At 40.1% G+C, this 19064-nt stretch overlaps 1 protein-coding gene across 1 annotated transcript in view; it reads left to right on the forward strand.

The window, feature by feature from the left end:
- The window catches only part of LOC140244392 (E3 SUMO-protein ligase RanBP2-like), a 79251-nt gene that overhangs the window by 24585 nt on the left and 35602 nt on the right, over positions 1-19064 (forward strand). Inside the window, exons 11-16 of the mRNA XM_072324031.1 lie at positions 1206-1393; positions 13642-13808; positions 14702-14825; positions 15318-15439; positions 17704-17764; positions 18211-18348. Coding sequence (XP_072180132.1) covers positions 1206-1393; positions 13642-13808; positions 14702-14825; positions 15318-15439; positions 17704-17764; positions 18211-18348 — 800 coding nt within the window. The remainder of the gene's footprint in view (positions 1-1205; positions 1394-13641; positions 13809-14701; positions 14826-15317; positions 15440-17703; positions 17765-18210; positions 18349-19064) is intronic.

Raw genomic sequence — 19064 nt, forward strand, 5'->3', positions numbered from 1 at the left:
TGTATTGGCTATTGTTGCCATCAGAGTGCTCAGGCATACATTTACGTCTGCTGCTTCCAAATGCTATCACAATCCGCAATCGTTTTTTCGACTTCTGAGTGTGAACAATCTGAAATCAGTCCGTCAATTTCAGAATTATTGCCTCTCTTGTTGTCCGAGACTGTTGAGTGTGTCTGACGGTGGTAAATTACGATAGTATACATGTAACTTGGACCGCGGAAGAAACGCCAGCGCCAGCTTCTATACTATATAGTACCGCCGCCGGTAGCTGCGACCAGCAGCCCAATACACACAGCGTAATGGGACTGCGTACTGTAGCATTGAGGATCATGATAAGGTAGTATCGTGGATAAATATAAACTTAAAATCGAAAAATTTCTTCAATTTGAAGACTCACAAGTAAAGTTAAAGTATTGAAAACAGGCTTCGGACAACGTTTGGTTCTGCCAATAGTCCCTTTCTGTTCAAATTGATGACTCAACTGTGACTCGGTCGAGAGGAACCTTGAACAGATACACTGAATTATTGACGGCCAGCACAGGCGCACACATCACATGCGCACAAATTTCAAATCCATTGATGACCGGATAAGATGCGCTGGCCGTCAATTCAGTGTAGCAGTTGACGACAAACTTGTATTGGAGAGGCATCTTGCGCACCTTTCCCGCACACTTTCTGGGTTTGGAATGGTAAAAAAACTCTTCTTCTGGCCATCGCCTGGTTTATTAGAACACCCAAACACTTGACACATCGGCATTTTTTAAGTGAAGCAATAGATCATGCCGCGTACACTACCGCTTGCTCGGCCCATATCGCTGTTGCTCAAGCAGGGCTCCTTGAGCCAGCTGACGCTCCAAACAAAAAGCAATGTGGGGCTAATATGTCATGCCATTACGTGATCTTTCTCGCTGGCGTACAGAAATCGAACAGTTACGATTCAAAATTAGTGATGCTGAAAAATCGATTGTGGCGAGTTGGAAGGGTATTTTTCAATGAAACTTAGTCATTATGGTCCTTGATTTACGTAGATTTTGGTGAAATTTATTCAAAATCATCTGGACTTCTCCTTTAAAATGTCGAGGTTGGAGCCTATTTTGACCTAATGCTCTTGGACTATTGGGAAATGTGGCCACCCATTGTGACCATTTGAGCAATGATGGACTATGTATCATTGTGGATGTCGTTATGGTTTCTTTTCCAAGCAGCCTCGATCCAGGGAGGCAACACTGACCTCCAGCGGCTGGTGTGGCTGGGGCTGCAATGGGACATCAGGAGGGATGGAGCCCTCCCGGACCTTGGCTCCTTCATTGAGGTGACCTTTGACCGGCTGATGGTCAGTGCCCGCCAGCTGGACAACACGTCTGTGGACAACCTCTGCCTGATGGACCTTGAGGTATGGCAGGGCTGCACACTTGCGCCGGTCCGACGGTCAAAGACCGGTAAAAGTCACTGTCGGACCGGTAACTTTTCAGGAAATCCACAAGTTACCGGTCCGACATGACCAGTAAAAAAAAAGCATTGGTGGGGTCAGTAGAAAGCTAAAGGAAAAGAGCAGCCCCGATCAGGGAGAAACAGAATGCAAGATATCGCACTGTTCAACAAGTTTTACGCAAGTTTTCGTTTATGTCTACCGGTGCAATTTGTACAGTAAACATATTTTTAGCACTAGCAGTCGACCAGTTACATTCGCGCTCGCCTGCGCATTTGGCGCTGCTCACGCACTGCCATGCAATGCAATACATGCAAAGCACACGATGCAAAGCATGTACAGTGTAACTGCTTCTCGTTTCCATGCGATCGGCGGTCATGCCAGACAAGAAGCATTGAAAGAAGCGCACGCATTTCTAGGTCATTTTACTCATGATTTTTTAACGCAAGATCGATCCGATCCCGGCTTCGCAGCAGCGTGGCAGTTATGTTAGAACTAATTTACTTGTGTCGATTTTTAGAAAAAGTAAAAACACATTCGATATTCAGCGATACAGTAAATGGATCTGATTGCGTTTATTTTCATTTTGCACAGTCATTTCACAAATTAATATTTTCATTCGCTCAGAATGTTCTCATAACGAAGATAGGCGCAAAAAGGATCACGAAATCGGCCCTTCCGTGTACTTTTTAAGAACGCATGCACAAAATGTGAAGAGATAATACTAGTACTAGGGAGAAAAAAAAAATCATGAAATCATGGCAGTCCCGCTTTATATTTCAGGTAGAAATCGTCCCAAGAAGGATCATGAATTCGACCGGCCGCGTCGTATCTTCCAAAAGATTATGTACGAAATGCGAAGAGATTATAGAGGAGAAAAAGAAAAAAAAAATAAAGGACACATTTTGGTGAGTGCATCATAAACGATTACAGCCGAATAACAATTCATGAAATCAACGCAATCCCGTTGAAATTTGAGGAAATAATAGGCGCAAACAAAGGATCTTGAATTCAGTCCTGCATGCCGTCTTGGTTATCAAAAACGCATACACAAATGCGACGAGATTATCGGGAGAAAAATAAAAAAGACATTTTTACCCTTCTGGTGCGTGTATTACAAAGAATTACATCCGAAGTAATTCATGAAATCGCCACAATCCCGCTGATATTTGAGGTAGAAATAGGCGCAAAAAGGATCGTGAATTCGGCCGTGTCGTATACCTTGTAGATAAGAACGCATGTACGAAATGGGAAAAGATTAGCGGGAGAAAAATAAAGGACACATTTTCACCCCTATTGGCGCTTGCATCATATAAATTACAGCCGAATAGTAATTCATGAAAATTCGCAATCCCGTTGGAATTTGAGTAAACAATAATAGGCGCAAAAGGAATGTCGAATTCAGCCCTGCATGCAATGTATAATTTTGAAAACGCCAAATACGAAGATATTATCGGGAGAAAAATAAAGAACGCATTTTCAACCCTTCTGGTGAATGTATCACAAAAGATTACAGCCGAAATAATTGATGACATATCGCAATCCCGCTGATATTTGATGTAGAAATAGGCGCTAAAAGGACCGTAAATTCGGCCGTGACGTACAGGCATGTACGCAATGCGAAGTGATTATTGGGTGAAAAATGCAGCACACATTTTCAACCCCTTTTGGCCCGTGCATCATAAAGATTATAGAGCCGAGTGATAATTCATAAAATCATCTCAATCCCGTTGAAGTTTGAGGAAACGATAGGCGCAAAAGAATCATGATTTTTGGCCGTGTCGTGTATCTTTTAAGAACGCATTTACAAAATGCAAAGAGTTTATCGGGGAAAAATAAAGGACACATTTTCAACCCCTTTTGGCGCGTGTATCATAAAAGATTGCATCCGAAGTCATACATGAACTCATCGCAATCCCGCTGATATTGGAGGTAGAAATAGGCGCAAAAAGGATCGTGAATTCGGCCATGTCGTATACCTTTCAAGAACGCATGTATACGGAATGCGAAGAGATTATGGGGAGAAAAATAAAGAACGCATTTTCAACCATTCTAGCTGGTGCGTGCATCTCAAAAGATTACATCTGAAGTAATTCATAAAATTGCCACAATTCGTCTGATATTTAATGTAGAAATAGGCGATAAAAGGATCGTGAATTCGGCCGTGTCGTATACGCATGTACGAAATGCGAAGAGATTATTGGGAGAAAAATACAGGACACATTTTCAACCCCTTTTGGCCCGTGCATCATAAAGATTACGGCCGAATAATAATTCATGAAATCATCGCAGTCCCGTTGAAGTTTGAGGAAACAATAGGCGCAAAAAGAATCATGATTTTTGGCCGTGTCGTATGTCTGTTTAGAACGCATTACGAAATGCGAAGAGTTTATTCGGGAAAAATAAAGGACACATTTTCAACCCATTTTGGCGCGTTTATCATAAAAGATTACTGCCGAAGTTATTCATGAAATCATGGCAATCCCGCTGATATTTGAGGTAGAAATAGGCGCAGAAATGACCGTGAATTCGGCCGTGTCGTAGAACGCATGTACGGATTGCGAAGAGATTATGGGAAGAAAAATAAAGAACGCATTTTCAACCATTCTAGCTGGTGCGTGATCACAAAAGATTACATCTGAAGTAATTCAAGAAATTGCCACAATTCGTCTGATATTTAATGTAGAAATAGGCGATAAAAGGATCGTGAATTCGGCCGTGTCCTATATACGCATGTACGAAATGCGAAAAGATTATTGGGAGAAAAATACAGGACACTTTTCAACCCCTTTTGGCCCGTGCATCATAAAGATTACGGCCGAATAATAATTCAAGAAATCATCGCAATCCCGTTGAAGTTTCAGGAAACAATAGGCGCATAAAGAATCATGATTTTTGGCCGTGTCGTATATCTGTTTAGAACGCATTACGAAATGCGAAGAGTTTATCCGGGAAAAATAAAGGACATATTTTCAACCCATTTTGGCGCGTTTATCATAAAAGATTACTGCCGAAGTTATTCATGAAATCATCGCAATCCCGCTGATATTTGAGGTAGAAATGGGCGCAAAAATGATCGTGAATTCGGCCGTGTCGTAGAACGCATGTACGGAATGCGAAGAGATTATGGGGAGAAAAATAAAGAACGCATTTTCAACCATTCTTGCCGGTGCGTGCATCACAAAAAGTTACATCTGAAGTAATACGTGAAATCGCCACAATTCCGCTGATATTTGAGGTAGAAATAGGCGCAAAAAGTATCATGAATTCGGCTGTGTGGAACATCTGTAAGAACGCACTTACGAAATTCGACGAGTTTATTGGGAAAAAATAAAGGACACATTTTCAACCCCTTTTGGCGCGTGCATCATAAAAGATTACAGCCAAAGTAATTTATGAAATCGTCACAATCCCGCTGATATTTGAGGTAGAAATAGGCGAAAAAAGCATCATGAATTCGGCCATGTGGTGCATCATTTTAAGAACGCACTTACGAAATTCGAAGAGTTTGTCGGGAAAAAATAAAGGACACATTTTCAACCTCTTTTGGCGCTTGCATCAGAAAATATTACAGCCGAAGTAATTTATGAAATCGTCACAATCCCGCTAATATTTGAGGTGGAAATGGGCGCAAAAAGGATCGCGAATTCGGCCCTGCATGTCGTATACCTTTCAAGAACGCATGCACAAATGCGAATAGATTATCGGGAGAAAAATAAAAAAACCCTTGTAGCGCGTGCATCAGAAAATATCGCAGCTAAAATAATTCATTAAATCGTCGCAATCCAACTGACCAGCAAGAGCAGGTTTACGCAGCAATGGGTGGGGGGGGGGGTACGTCCATTAAAAAAAAACCAAGAAAATACGTTGGCAAGTCATTTAAAGGGCCTGGGGAGGAGTGTTTGGTTGTGCAAAACATGCGAAAGAGAAGGTGTTTTGGGTATAAAATGAAAGGTAGATATTTAACTTAACATGTGTCAAAATATCTTGGAAATCGAAATCTTCTCAAATGTTTTAAAAAGCGAAAAACAAAACATACTTTTCTGGAAAAAGATCCTTCGATACGATGGCGATACGTATTTGAATTGCGGAATACTGCTTGTTGACTGCGGACATCAAGCCAACTTACAGCGAAATCAAGCCAACATGCCGAGTGAGCTGCGAACTACAGCTGTACTAGTAGTTAGAGCACGTTAGTTAGAGCAAGCTAGCTCTGACGGCTGGCTGTGCCTATGGGCGCGGCGGCGAGCGCTGGCCGCATCACTTGCCATAACTCGCATCATACACAGTGTGCAGTGCAAGCTCGAGAGCTAGCTGTTAGCTACTAGCTGTACGATCTTGCATGCTGTGTACGAGTGTATGAGTTCGCGTTGTGTTTTCATTTGATGAGAGCGCTAACCTAAAATCAAAGGACTCCTAGATCCTCCGATTCTGATTCACATGTCCTTCTTCCAAGATACTATGAGAGATAGTTCTATCGTCGGAAGACTCGGTAGGCTACGTATCCTAAAAGCCATCAAACTCCATTACAAGATTCTTCATTGAGAAGTACGAGTACCGAAAGCGGGATTGGTGAACGCGGTACTACGTAGCCCGACCAGACTCCGGGCTATTTATACAGCGATCGACTGGGCTGTGCCTGTAGCTGTACGTAGAAACTTTTCCGGGTAAGGACACAGCCCAGTACGCAGTTACAGTAGCTACCGTGCTTCGCACGGCGTCTGGTGACCTGGTCGGGCTACGTAGAAAAAAAAAAAAAAAAATCAACGAAATCTCAATTATTGATTACAATTACACGAAACACAAACGGGTTGTGTTATTACATGTACATGTAATTCAATACATATCTTAAACTTTTCATGCACATTGTCAAGAAATGCAATCTTCATGGCAAACCCATATTTTTTTTTTTTTTTTTTTTTTTTTTTTTTTAGTTCTTCAAAGATTTGAAACACAAGTAGGCTAGAGAAGTACCAGGTTGGTACCATGTTATATCTAAACTTGCATTGGATCTAACCAATAGTTCATTTTTATTACCGGTACAACTTGTCATGTATTTGTAATTTCAAATGTGACTTATTAGTTGTAACATTTTTGTGGATGATTTTCTTCACAACTGACACATGCACTGAATAGGTTAGAAAATTGGTCATTGGTATGGCTTAGGCCTACCTTTTTTTTCTGTATGAATAGGGTTAATTGGAATTATTTCACAGGTACACACAAAAATGTTGGGAATCAGATCATTTTCAGTCTTCTAGACTGAATAATGTGACACCTGTAATAGTCTAATAACTAATCCAGCAATTTCTACCTTACACATTTTCTTATTCATCATGCAATGCAACCACGCATGATGCAATATGTCTCGTTCACCTACAAGGCGAAAAGACACAAGAAATAATCTGTTCAAGTCAATTATTTCCACATAGGCCAACAACATTCACTCAGTTTTATCTAGAACCCTGATTAGGTTTTTATCATCAGAACACATTTTTTTCTCAGTGGTAAATTGATGCTTAACAATTGGACCTACACAGGTATAAATATCTTAATGTTCTGATATTTCAGTGAATAAAAATCTATTAAACACATTTCTTATGTAGGGCTCGGGCTCGCTTAGCTCTCTAGCACTCGTCACACTTAAAGCAAACTAGGGCAGCACACATGTGTTACTTGGAAGGAGTCCCTTGGCTAACTAACTTGTAGCCAGTTTATTCTACACATAATTTGGCATGGGTTTACATGTAAATGTGGGTTGTAACAAATATTCATACACAAAATCAACATAACAAAACATGCAAATAAGGAAACAAAGGTTAAAACTAAATATTCATAATATGTAAATGGTGTGTAGGCGTGGGTGATTTAGGCATGATTTCAGTACCGGTATTACAGGGAACAATGGGTGAGAAGTGAAAGAGTAGAAAATGTCATGTGATATGTGGTGTGTCTGTGATAGGTGGAATGCGTGCATGGATGAATGTAAATGTGAATACTACTGTATGTGTGGGTTGACGTATTTATGTGTAGAGGGGTGGTACCTGTTATAACAGAAGGGGGATACACTTATAATAAATGGTTCAAAGTAAATCCCTACACTTACACTGTACGTTATACTACCATGCATATACAAATTTCATGTGTACATATAAATTGCATGTGTACATGGGACCTACATTAGAAGTTGTGTGTACCAGGGTACACTGACCTTACATTTTTTTTTTATCTTTGCATGAATATTTGCATTTGGTGTTGCATCATGAGCACAGGTTCTAATTGCAAATGTGCTACATGTAGAAACTGCTCTCACAGTAATGTGATGTGATATACAATGTAGAGAAAACAAATCTGTGCTGACGACTTGCATGTAGGCCTATATCTTTTCAATATGAAATGTCATAATAGAAATAGTTGTATGGCAAAGATTGCCAATTTACACAGGTAAGGTAGTCATTTGCAAAAAAAAAAACCACTGCTCAGCATTCTGTCATTAGTCAATTTTGGCATCTACACATTATACTCCTATCATATTGAACAATTATGATAACAATAATATAACATGTAAATTAAAAAAACCTAACAAATGCAACCACTTTCAAATAACTTGCACATTTGCAGGGGGAAAAAAAATTACGTGAAGGTCCAAGAATCAATGTCACATGGTTTAATGACTTCAAGTACAAAGAACACTATACTATTTCAGTGTGGAGACCTTCTACATATTGCATTGTCAAAACACATTCAGTTTAGGGTTTTAGCGTATACAATTTTATCAGTAGAACATCATGTAGGGACCTACCAAAATGTATATTACAATGTATTTTTATATCTATGTGAATGAAAACTGAACATCTTGTTTGAAGTACTTCCAACACATTTGTTTATCAAAATTCATACCTATTTTTGGCTACAAAATATAGATGCAATGAATATTACAAGGGCACAAACTCCATTTACCACAAAAATATTGTCCTCATAATAATGTGATTTGATAGAGTTATCACAAAATTATGTGCTGAAAAGTGTCTTCCAAAATGCTGATGGACAATGCTACTGTGTAGGACCTGCTCTGCCACTTGAATGTAGCACATGGCATGATATCAGTGATCACATAAATGATGATGAGGATAATAATCATTATGAAGATGATGATAGTAATAAAATAATTAGCAATAACAACAATAGTAGTAGTAATAATAATAATAACAATTAGAGCAATAATGAAATGTGTGAAAGGCCCTTTCAGTGATGTACACTGCTGTGCACGACAGCCCTGCTTAAGTTCACTTTCAAACACTGATGCAATATTTTATCGTAACGGAGTAATTGTAGCTTTTCACCACTGAAACACCTGGGAAACACAGGGGGAAAAAAGACCAAATGAAAAAATAAAAGGACAAAACACTTTGTGCCTGGATATTGCAGCCCTTTCAGTTTCCAGTAACAATTTAAGCACATGCAGTTTAGGAGTTTACAGGATTTATATTCCCTACTTGCCACATGGGGCAAGAACAAATTTTCTATGCAATCAATTCAATGTTTCATTCTGATTCACACATTTGAGTACTAACATGTTTGTTGTTACCTCACAGAAAAGACAGAAATAGAGAGTTCAGAAATATGAATGTAGTGTCATATCAGTTAGTATTGCCATCACATGAATGTAGGTCTATGATTGGAATTGATGTCATTCATGTTCAATGTGCATTTATCAGAATCCCCAACAATCCTGGTACAAAGGTGCAGCTTTTTCATTACTAACATGTCTTTTGCTATTATACACAATGAAGGCATAAATTGGCAGTAGGCCTACAGGAAGAGCTGGTGTCAGAGCTATTATCATTGCCATCACTTGGATGCACTCAACATAATTATGATATTGACGTCATCCAAGTTCAGTTTTCAAACATTTGCCAGCCACAAAGAAGAACATGAGAGGGGATGTCACTGGCTTCATGGAGCTAAGTAGCTGGGAGGGCTGGTTCTGATTGATGAGAGGGGATGTCACTGGTTTCACTGAGTTTGCTGGTAGAGAGGGCTGGTCACCAACGGCGAGATGGATGTCACAGGTCTTGCTGAGCTGCGTAACCTAGAAGAGGCAGTCTTATTTGGCGAGAGGGGGTGTCACTGGCTTCAACAAACTGGATATCTGGGATGGCACTTGGATGTGATGCTAGCTGTTCCACTGCAATAGAGGCCAACAAGCACATTCTATTGATCTCTCATCTAATGACTGAATGTTGGTAATATAGTAACTACTACACATTTACAATGAAAAATTATTTTACTACTCATATAGACTCAATTAACTATTCAGTATTACACATAGTAAATATTCTCTTTAATGACTAACATTCAAGCAATGACAAGTTTAGTACTGATGAAAGTAATTATGTTAGATGCTGAAAGTCCAATGAAAATACTTGGTAGCCCACTTTATTTATGATATTTACATAAAAATTCCTAAATATGCATGCCAAAGGGACGTCTTCATCATCTAACCTGTTATCTTCTAACATCTGCCCAGGCTCTGATAAAATCAATATCTGTCAGCACTCTCACCAGGTTTTGATCCACTTCAATCTGACCCAAGTCCTTTCCTCAGAGTAGCATTTTCCTCCACAACTAATTGGAGAAGGCAACGGCATTCACGAACTTGTCCTTTTCCATTTCACAGGGGCATCTGGACAGGAGTTCATCTGTATATCAGACACAATGAAAGGCATTAACACTGACTTACAATTAGGATAGTCGCATTAGTTCTTCACCACTCTGTAAATTTAGTCACAGAACTTGCTATCCCTTTTATTTCAGTGTAGAGTCTACCAGGTAGCTATATCTTGTAGTGCTCACATATATGCAACAGAGAAAACTCCATGAAATATGTTAGAAATAGACTGTCTACTGTAGAAGTTAAATAGCAAAAAGGAAAATAAGACCTACAGACCCTAGCCAAATTTTTGATGAGTTGACACTGCACATGACGTCGGGATGACCTCAGCCTCTCATTGTGCATCTACAAAGTAGGCCCTATGTATACAAGCTCATATAGGGCCTATGTCTTTAAATCCAGCCACATGCATGGGACTTGGGGGTCTGTAATTCCACATACAATCATATAGGAGGCCTATATGTGGCTGAAATGTACAAACTATGTAACTTGTAACCCTAAAAGTAATGATCAAGACAACCATAATCTTATAAACCACTACCACAGCTATGGGTTCAAAAAAAAAAAAAAAATGTTATCAATTATTACAGCAAGAATAATAACAGCATCGTTTGAGAACACAGAGTTAGATCGAACAATTTATTGATGTTTTGTTTACTAAATATCAACATTAATTTTCATTTGCAGGTTCAAAACAGTTGTTGGATCTAGGTGTATTAAAACAAAATGTACCAGGTAATTAAAGACAGTTTGTACAAACCTTTTGTACCAGTGCAAGGGCTGGTTTCATTGGGCAAGAGGGGATGTCACTGGCTTCATCAAGCTGGGTAGCTGGGAGGGCTGGTCTCGACTGATGAGAGGGGACATCACTGGCTTCACCATGCTGGGTATAGCTGGTCGAAACTGACGAGAGGGAATGTCACTGGCTTCATCAAGCTGGTTAGCTAGGAGGGCTGGTTTCAACTGATGAAAGGGGATGTCACTGGCTTCACCGAGCTGGGTAGCTGGTCGAAACTGACGAGAGGGAATTTCACTGGCTTCTGACATCAAGCTCGGTAGCTGGGAGGGCTGGTCTCAACTGTCGAGAGGGGATGTCACTGGCTTCACTGAGCTGCCTAGTCAGGATGGTCCTTGAATGTGATGCTGGCCGTTGCCCTACAAAAGATACCCACATTTGCCACAATAATATCTGACAGACCTTTCTCAACAACTAGCACCTACTGTGTTACAAAGCATACACCATTAACCACTACACTAGGGACTGAGTGAACTGCGCCGCAATGCATATACGCCATTAGCCACTTATGTATACGCACAGTAGATACACTTCAATCAACATTTTTGCAATGCCATGTGTACCGGAGACAATAATTAGGTACCTTACCAAACATGTGAATTCACGTTTTTGGTCCGCGATCATAGCTGCCGTGACAACATATACACGGTTGACTCTCCACAAACTATTTGTAAAAACCGAGAGTGACCAGATGATCACTCTACGCAGCTCTTCGCTGACACTTTCACTCATTCATTGTCGTGTCGTAAAATTGGATTTCTCGCCTATCGCCGATTTGTAACAAACAGCAGTTCTGATGAGTGTTGTAACTTTCTTATTTCGAAATTTTGAGACCCATAATTTGACATGAAGGTAGAATAGGGCAACATAATCCAGAATATGGTAAAATAGGAATTCGCGTATTTACATGCAAAACACTTTAGCGTGCCATTTCTTAATGTGAACAGCGATTTTGTGCAATTGCCAGAAGCACATTTCAAAAAGGAGAACTGTTGAGCCAAATTTGGGATATGTCATTACGCAAAAAAAAAAAAAAAAAAATTCCAGTTATCTAATATATTGGCAGAGAAAAAGGGCCTCAGACTAGGAGTGTACTGGTAGAACATTCATTGGTCTAGGATACCTAACATACTATACTACCTCAATCGCATTCTGAATACCGGTACACCTTTGGCTTTGTGAATCTGCATGTAGCCTTTCTTCACATGTGAGTATTATCTCAGGCAAATTGTGATAATACATGTTAGGGTGTGGCATAGGACACCTGCCGTGCCAACAAAACTACTAATCTAGGCCTACTCATAACAATAGTATAGTGTGTGTAGATCCTCTAAGTGACATCTCTATCAGCAATGTTACACGTACATTGTAGGTCCTAACTGAAGTCAACTGTTACTCACACTGAACTGAATGAAGTCTTCCGAGTTTCACAAATTTATTACCGATCCAGCAGAAGTGAAATGACATCTCTGTCGTTCAGCCCCTTAGTGTCTTAAGGGGAATTGGGATTGACTTCATTTTATTTTTCTGTCGCCATCTCCATACTCTGTCACTGGTTTTCATGGTCTTCCTCTTCTTGGAGACAGATCTCTCGCTCTCCTCCTGCGGCTCCATTGTTGTGTGGATGGAGTGGTACGGTAAGTAGGCCTATAATACGCAGCCAGCAGAGTTCGAGCGGACCCGTGCTAGCTAGCTGCCGGGCGGATGCCGGGAAATGCACCGATAACGCTCGCTAGCCAGTGAACAGGCACCCGGGTTTCGCCTCGCGATCGCGGCGAATGTACAGCTGTACACTCTATCTATTCTTGGGCTTGCTTTTCGCCAAGGAGAAGGCAACAAATCAACGCTGTGCCAAAATCGGACAAAAGAGGGAGGCAAAAACAACACTTGAACGGAGAGCCTCTAAGCCGACCCCCTGTGATTTTGACAAGCGTTACATGTAACGCTCTTCACAAAATCATAGATATCTTCATAATGCCGTATTTTTCATCGATTCTTTTTCATTGCTTAGTCCTTTCATAGGCATTGGCCCTTGTTTTTGCCTGTTTCACGTCATGAAATAGTACTTTTGCATTTTGGGTTCCAACACTCCTCCCCAGTCCCTTTAATCTTTTTTTAGGTTGTTGTTGTTGACCGGTAAATTTTCTGTTCGGACCGGCAAAAAATGGTAAAACGGGGCATTTACCGGTCCGACAGAGACAGGTTGGACCGGCAGAAAAAATGGGTTAGTGTGCAGCCCTGGGTATGGGATACGAAGGAACCATTTGCCTCTTTTGTGAATAGTGGATTGTTTGGCGTCCATTGTGTGTTGTTCGTCGTGTGCCATGCATCATTTTTTTTTTGTGTGTTATCTTTTTACATTTTCATCTTCTTCTTGAAAACTCCACGACTCCTGGGGCACAATGCGTGAGGTGCACATTTTCATCTTTTTCTTGAAAGTGCATGGTCACATTTTTACCAAATTTTGCAGGGGGGGGGGGGGGGAACAGACAAAACCCTGAAACTAAGGAATCTTAAGTCTTCTCTCAAATCATAAGTAATGAGCTCAGGTAGTGCTATGTGTAATTTACATTAGTGACTGTAGTTTTGAGTTTTTGCAAATTGGCCGGGGGGGCCACATTGGGGCTAATGTTTATATTTTCATCTTCTTGAAAGCGCATGGAATCGACACTTTAGACTTTTTCCATAAGGCCAGAGATGAACTGGTGTCATGTTTGATTTCTTTGACTGCTCTGCCACTAGGCTTTCCTCTATGCCAGCATCTTTGTTGCCAGAGCCCAGCTGCACAACCTCCACCGCCAGGGCCTGCTTGGCCTGAACATCCCTGTGGCTCTGCTGGTCAACTGCTACTCAGAGGAGCAGCTGGACTGGTACATGTCTGTCTATGCGCTCTACAGCGGCAAGGCGAGGTAAGTGTCGGCAGTCATATGCGAAGGAGTATTACTGAGATGTGTGCGGCAAAATAATATCTCCGATTTCTAGGCCAGCTGCTCATCCCCTCTTACTGTCCTTTCTATTTCCCTGCGTTGATTTTCATATGTGGTTCTCTACACAAATATTGAGTTTCACATCTGTGTGTTTGTATAATGCTGACAGATCTTAAATGTAGAATGTCATCACACTGAATGATTAAAGGGAACGCAAACCCAAAGAGCAATGTGGATTGAGTGAAAGCAGCAACATTAATAGAACACATCAGTGAAAGTTTGAAGAAAATCGGACAATCGATGCAAAAGTTACGAATTTTTTAAGTTTTGGTGTTGGAACCGCTGGATGAGGAGACTACTAGAGGTTATGATGTATGAGTGGACAATAATATAAAGAAAATATAAAGAAAATTCCACAAAAATTCATTTTTCAATAAAATTACAAATTCCACCAACTTGATACTGACATACGTTAAGGGTGGCAATTATTCCCCCTGTTTTCTGAAAGCGGTTAGTCAAGTGCTCTTTCATAATGCTAGAAAAGTAAATTTTTGATGAATTATCCTTTTATTTTCTTTGTATTGTTGTCTGTCTATCTATCTATCTATCTATCTATCTATCTATCTATCTATCTATCTATCTATCTATCTTATTGTCAGTCTCTGACAATTTCAGTAAAGTCCTTGGTTTTGATTGGCTGAGAATCTCTGGTCACTGACTGTTACTATGGTGATCATCAGAGACTATCATCTTGTCAGGGCTGACAACTTTCATGAAACACTGCCCAGATAATATGTTGGGAGGAGTGAGACCATGGAAGCATATAAGTTATCAACCTTTCAAAACCAGCAGTCTACTTTTCTCTTACTCTGCAGATCGGCCGATCTTGGGCGGCTGAGGCTGGCAGCCAAGAAGGGTTTGGAAGTGATGCGATGCCAGAAGAACCACGGCCTTGAGACCCAGCTGCTGGTGAATCTCGGCAAGACCTTCAACGCTAGGGTGAGCCAATATTCCTTCGCCCCTTCAGCTAGTTTTTCTCCTCTGTGTGTCTCAATTGAATCTGTCAAGAGAGAATAGAGTCAAGCAAAGATAACAGTTATAATTTTATGTTAATCAAAGAAAAAAAAAGCGATGGAAATTGTATTGAAATGAAGACCATAATCCTCACTTTGTACCCTTCTACAAAAGTATTTCTTAACATTTAAAGAAACATATATCAACCCCTATTCGACCTCATATGCACTGGTAAATTTGAAATTAAAGAAAAAAGAAAAAGAAAAAAAAAATCTCTGAAAATGGACAGTTTCACAAGTTCCTCAATGGAAGAAATCCTGCTAACACTTTCCGTCATGATAATAAAAAAACAGTATTTTTGACCCAAAATGCTTCCTATGTCGATACATAAAAGTAAGTACAAGTTGAGGAAAAATCAAATGATGTGAAAATTCTCAATGCCAGGCCTGTTGTTAAATGTTTAATCCTTGATGGTAGGCGGAGGAGCTGAGGAGTACGGCATCTGACCCCAACGACTGGAGCACTCGACGAGAAGCATACCAACGGGTCAGTGTCATGTACTGGCAGGCCGCCCTGGAACACCTGAGGCTGCTTGCAAGGTGAGCAGGGGACTCCTTTATTAACCACAGACTGCTTATGCTAGGTTTAACCCTAACTAGGCCGGGCTATTTAGGTAGATGATAGAGCCGGGGGGGGGGGGGGGGGGGGGGGGGGGGGGGCCTCCCAGGCCCCCCCCCCTCCAGATCTCGGCCGTCGACCGCGCAATCGCAGCGAAAATTGACACACACATTGCCTATGATGTAATTTAAAGTACCATGAAGTTAATTTTCTAAAAAATTATCATCTATGCTAAATTATGCTAATTTATGCATAATGATGCATGAAATCAGACAATTTGGTATAAATCACTATATAAAGCTCAAAACAGGCACATTTTTTGTGTAAATATTCTTTTTATTGTCCTTAGCAAATATAAGAGAAAAATATTGTGCAATCAGAAAAAATTTCTGAAGTATTTTATTGTTTTTTTAATTTCTTATGTATTTCTTTGTTCTTTCGACTTTATGTTTTTCATTGTTTTTTCGATGAAATTTGTCCGCGACATTGTTCCGAACAAGAAAATATGTTATTAATTGATTTTAATCAATAAAACCTCAAAATAATCATGCTTTTATGAAATTTGCCTGTAAACACAGTTTGCATTGAAATTGCACACGAATTCACGTCTTTGAGCAATTTTTGGTCTGACATGCAAGTACATATTTATGCACAATTTCGGAACCGCGCGCCCGGGCCATTGCAAATTTGGTGTCAAAAGATGCGGGAGACTGTAAAGAAAAAGGTCATGAAACATCGTGGCGATAGCTTTTCACGTTAGCGATACATCGCCCAAAACGCCGAGGGGGGTCCAATTCATTCGCTGCCCACCAGGGTACATACGAAGATGATGAATAGCATCTGTCGGGGAAGTTTCATGCGTACGCTGCAGAAATGGTCGACTCCAGTCCAGATTCTGCAGCTGTGCGAATACTTAATGCTGTATATAATGATTTATCAGTGATAAAGCTGTACATGCTTTGTTACGGGGATTCTTGAATATATCAAAACCCAGCTGGCCTATCCATTTCTTGCGTCCCCATAATACAGGGTCATGTAATTATGTTCCGCTCGACTATGGCAGCTGCGTTTGCCCAAAATATAGTGCGCTGTGAGATTTTTGCTATTGTTTCCCCATGTTCAAGTTTGGGCCTTCTTGCTTCACTGCTTGGTCTTCTGTCTTTGGATTGTCAGTGCAGTATTGCACTGTTCAACCTGCTTTACTTATGGCCTTATGACGTTTCTCTTATGTGCCTTGACTGGCGTGGCAATATATTGTCAGTTATTTCCTTGGCCTGGTCAAGGCAGTTCTCAGCCTGCCATGTTTGGCCATCTCATTCCCCCACATTGCCTCACATCCATCCCTAGGTGTATAATAAAGGGGTACCTTCAATGTTGGGATAATAATGTAAGGCGGGACCCTTTGAGAAAGGCCCCATCCATTTCAAGTTGAATTGCTCACGATGGTCTCCTGCTTTCAGTTATCTCAATTATTTACTGAAAAATACATTTTATGTTTCTGTATACAGTTTGACCTCGATTATCCGGCCTCCTTTTATCCGGAAATCGCTATTATCCTGACACGTTCATGCAGTGAAGGACTTTTTTTTTTTTCATCCAAAAATTGAGAAAAAACAGTGACTTTAACATCTTTTCATGGATATATTTCACTTATTTCATAAGATATGCATGATAGGTTTCTCAATATCTAATGAGGTAAAACATGTATGATTTTCACATAAAGATATACTTTATTTTTGTGAAGAAGGGACTACAATGTTGCACAGGCTAGCATAGATTACACCACCGTTGCGGGGTACGCTACCTGGCTAGCTGCCAGTGCGCTGGGACGGCAGCTTGGATGGCAGCTATATACATTAACATTGTGTCTCCCATATCCGGCCAATTCGCTTATCCGAATGAGCGCCGGTCCCGACATGGCCGGATAATCGAGGTCGAACTGTTTGTATGCTACTTACTGCAATTGCTTATGTGTATTTATTTGTGTAATGTTATATTATTGAATCACCACACTTGTTATCCTTTGTCTTTGTGCTTTTGAAATTTGTATTCAGTTTATATTTGATTGAATGCAGAAATAAATCAAAACAAATTAAATAAAATCAAATCAAAGCAGTGTTAACACGGAGAGGCTATGCTGGGTATGTAACACCATATATTGTCATCATTATAATGTATTTGCTTAGATGAAGTTCTTATGAAATCATTGTCGTAAAATCATCACTCCAATTTCTTTTCCCCCCAGCAATCGTACTGTGCTTCAGCCAAAGAAACCGATGTTTGCCCACGTGCACAAACCGCTAGAGGTAAGTCTATCATCTTGGTTTTAATAGAAGAAGGGAGTAACTGCTGTTAACGTTCTTCTTCTTCTTCTTCTTCTACTCTTTATTTTCTTTTTTCATCTTCTTTTTATTATTATCATCATTATTATTATCATCATCATTATTATTATCATCATCATTATTATTGTTATGAATATTGTCAGTTTTACTATTGTCATCATCATTACTATTATATGCCATTATTGTATATGATTCTATCAATAGTGATAGTGATAAATTGTTCAACCCATTCCCTCCAAGTTACTGAAATTCCCATAAACTTTGTAGAGGATCTACCATATTTCATAAAGTTGAAGGCTTCGCATTCACAAGTGCTGTTTACTCTGTAAAAACAAATAAGAGAGAGAGAGAGAGAGAGAGAGAAAAAAAAACTTGTGTTTGACCTTTTAATGTGGTTACCTACATTTCAGGATGCACAGGTCATGGAGTACCTGGACGAAGGCGCCGTGATCATTGCGGATGCTCTCTTTGAGAAAGGTGAACACCAGATGGCGCTGTCACACTTGGCCAAGGCCAAAACCGCAAAGGCTCTCCTAACCAAGGCTGTGGTAAGCTTACCTCAAAGATTTCCAAGTGTACCTTCATCAGACTTATGATTCTGCATTTAGGTTTGAGATCAGTTCATAATTTCTAGTCTTTCTAGTACATCCGGATTCTGTTTTTATGCCTTCGCCACAAGGTGTCGCCGGAGGCATTATGTTTTCAGGTTGTCCATCCTTCCGTCCTGTCCGTCTGTCCGTCTGTCCTTCCATCCGTAATCAATTTTGTGGACAGCATAACTAAAAAACCGTTTGAGGTATCCTAATGAAACTTGGCGTGTATATGGATGAGTGGGCGAAGTTGTGCCTGTCAACTTTTGGGTGCACATGCTTGAGGTCAAAGGTCAAAAGGTCAAGGTCAAATGCTCAAAATTTCTCTATTTTCCCCATATCCAGGCAATGCCTGAAGGTATTTTTTTTTGATACATGAACTACCAAATAAAGATTCTCCAGAGAGAGTTTTGGGTCGTGAGGTCAAAGTTCAAAGGTCAAGTGATAATGTAGAATTTTACTTTTTTCTCCATATTTCACAAATGGTTCAAGGTATCTTCACGGAACTTAGTATATATGCATATGCTGACTGGCAGTGATTATCTAGGGAATTTAAGGGTCATGGGTCAAAAGTCAAGGTCAACTCAAAATTTCACTGTTTTCCTCTTGTCTATGCAATGCCTGCATGATTTTTCTTGAAACTTAGTTTATTTATATATTACCCAATAGAGATT

The sequence above is a fragment of the Diadema setosum genome, chromosome 21 (genome assembly GCF_964275005.1).
Source record: "Diadema setosum chromosome 21, eeDiaSeto1, whole genome shotgun sequence".
NCBI classification, from domain to species: domain Eukaryota; kingdom Metazoa; phylum Echinodermata; class Echinoidea; order Diadematoida; family Diadematidae; genus Diadema; species Diadema setosum.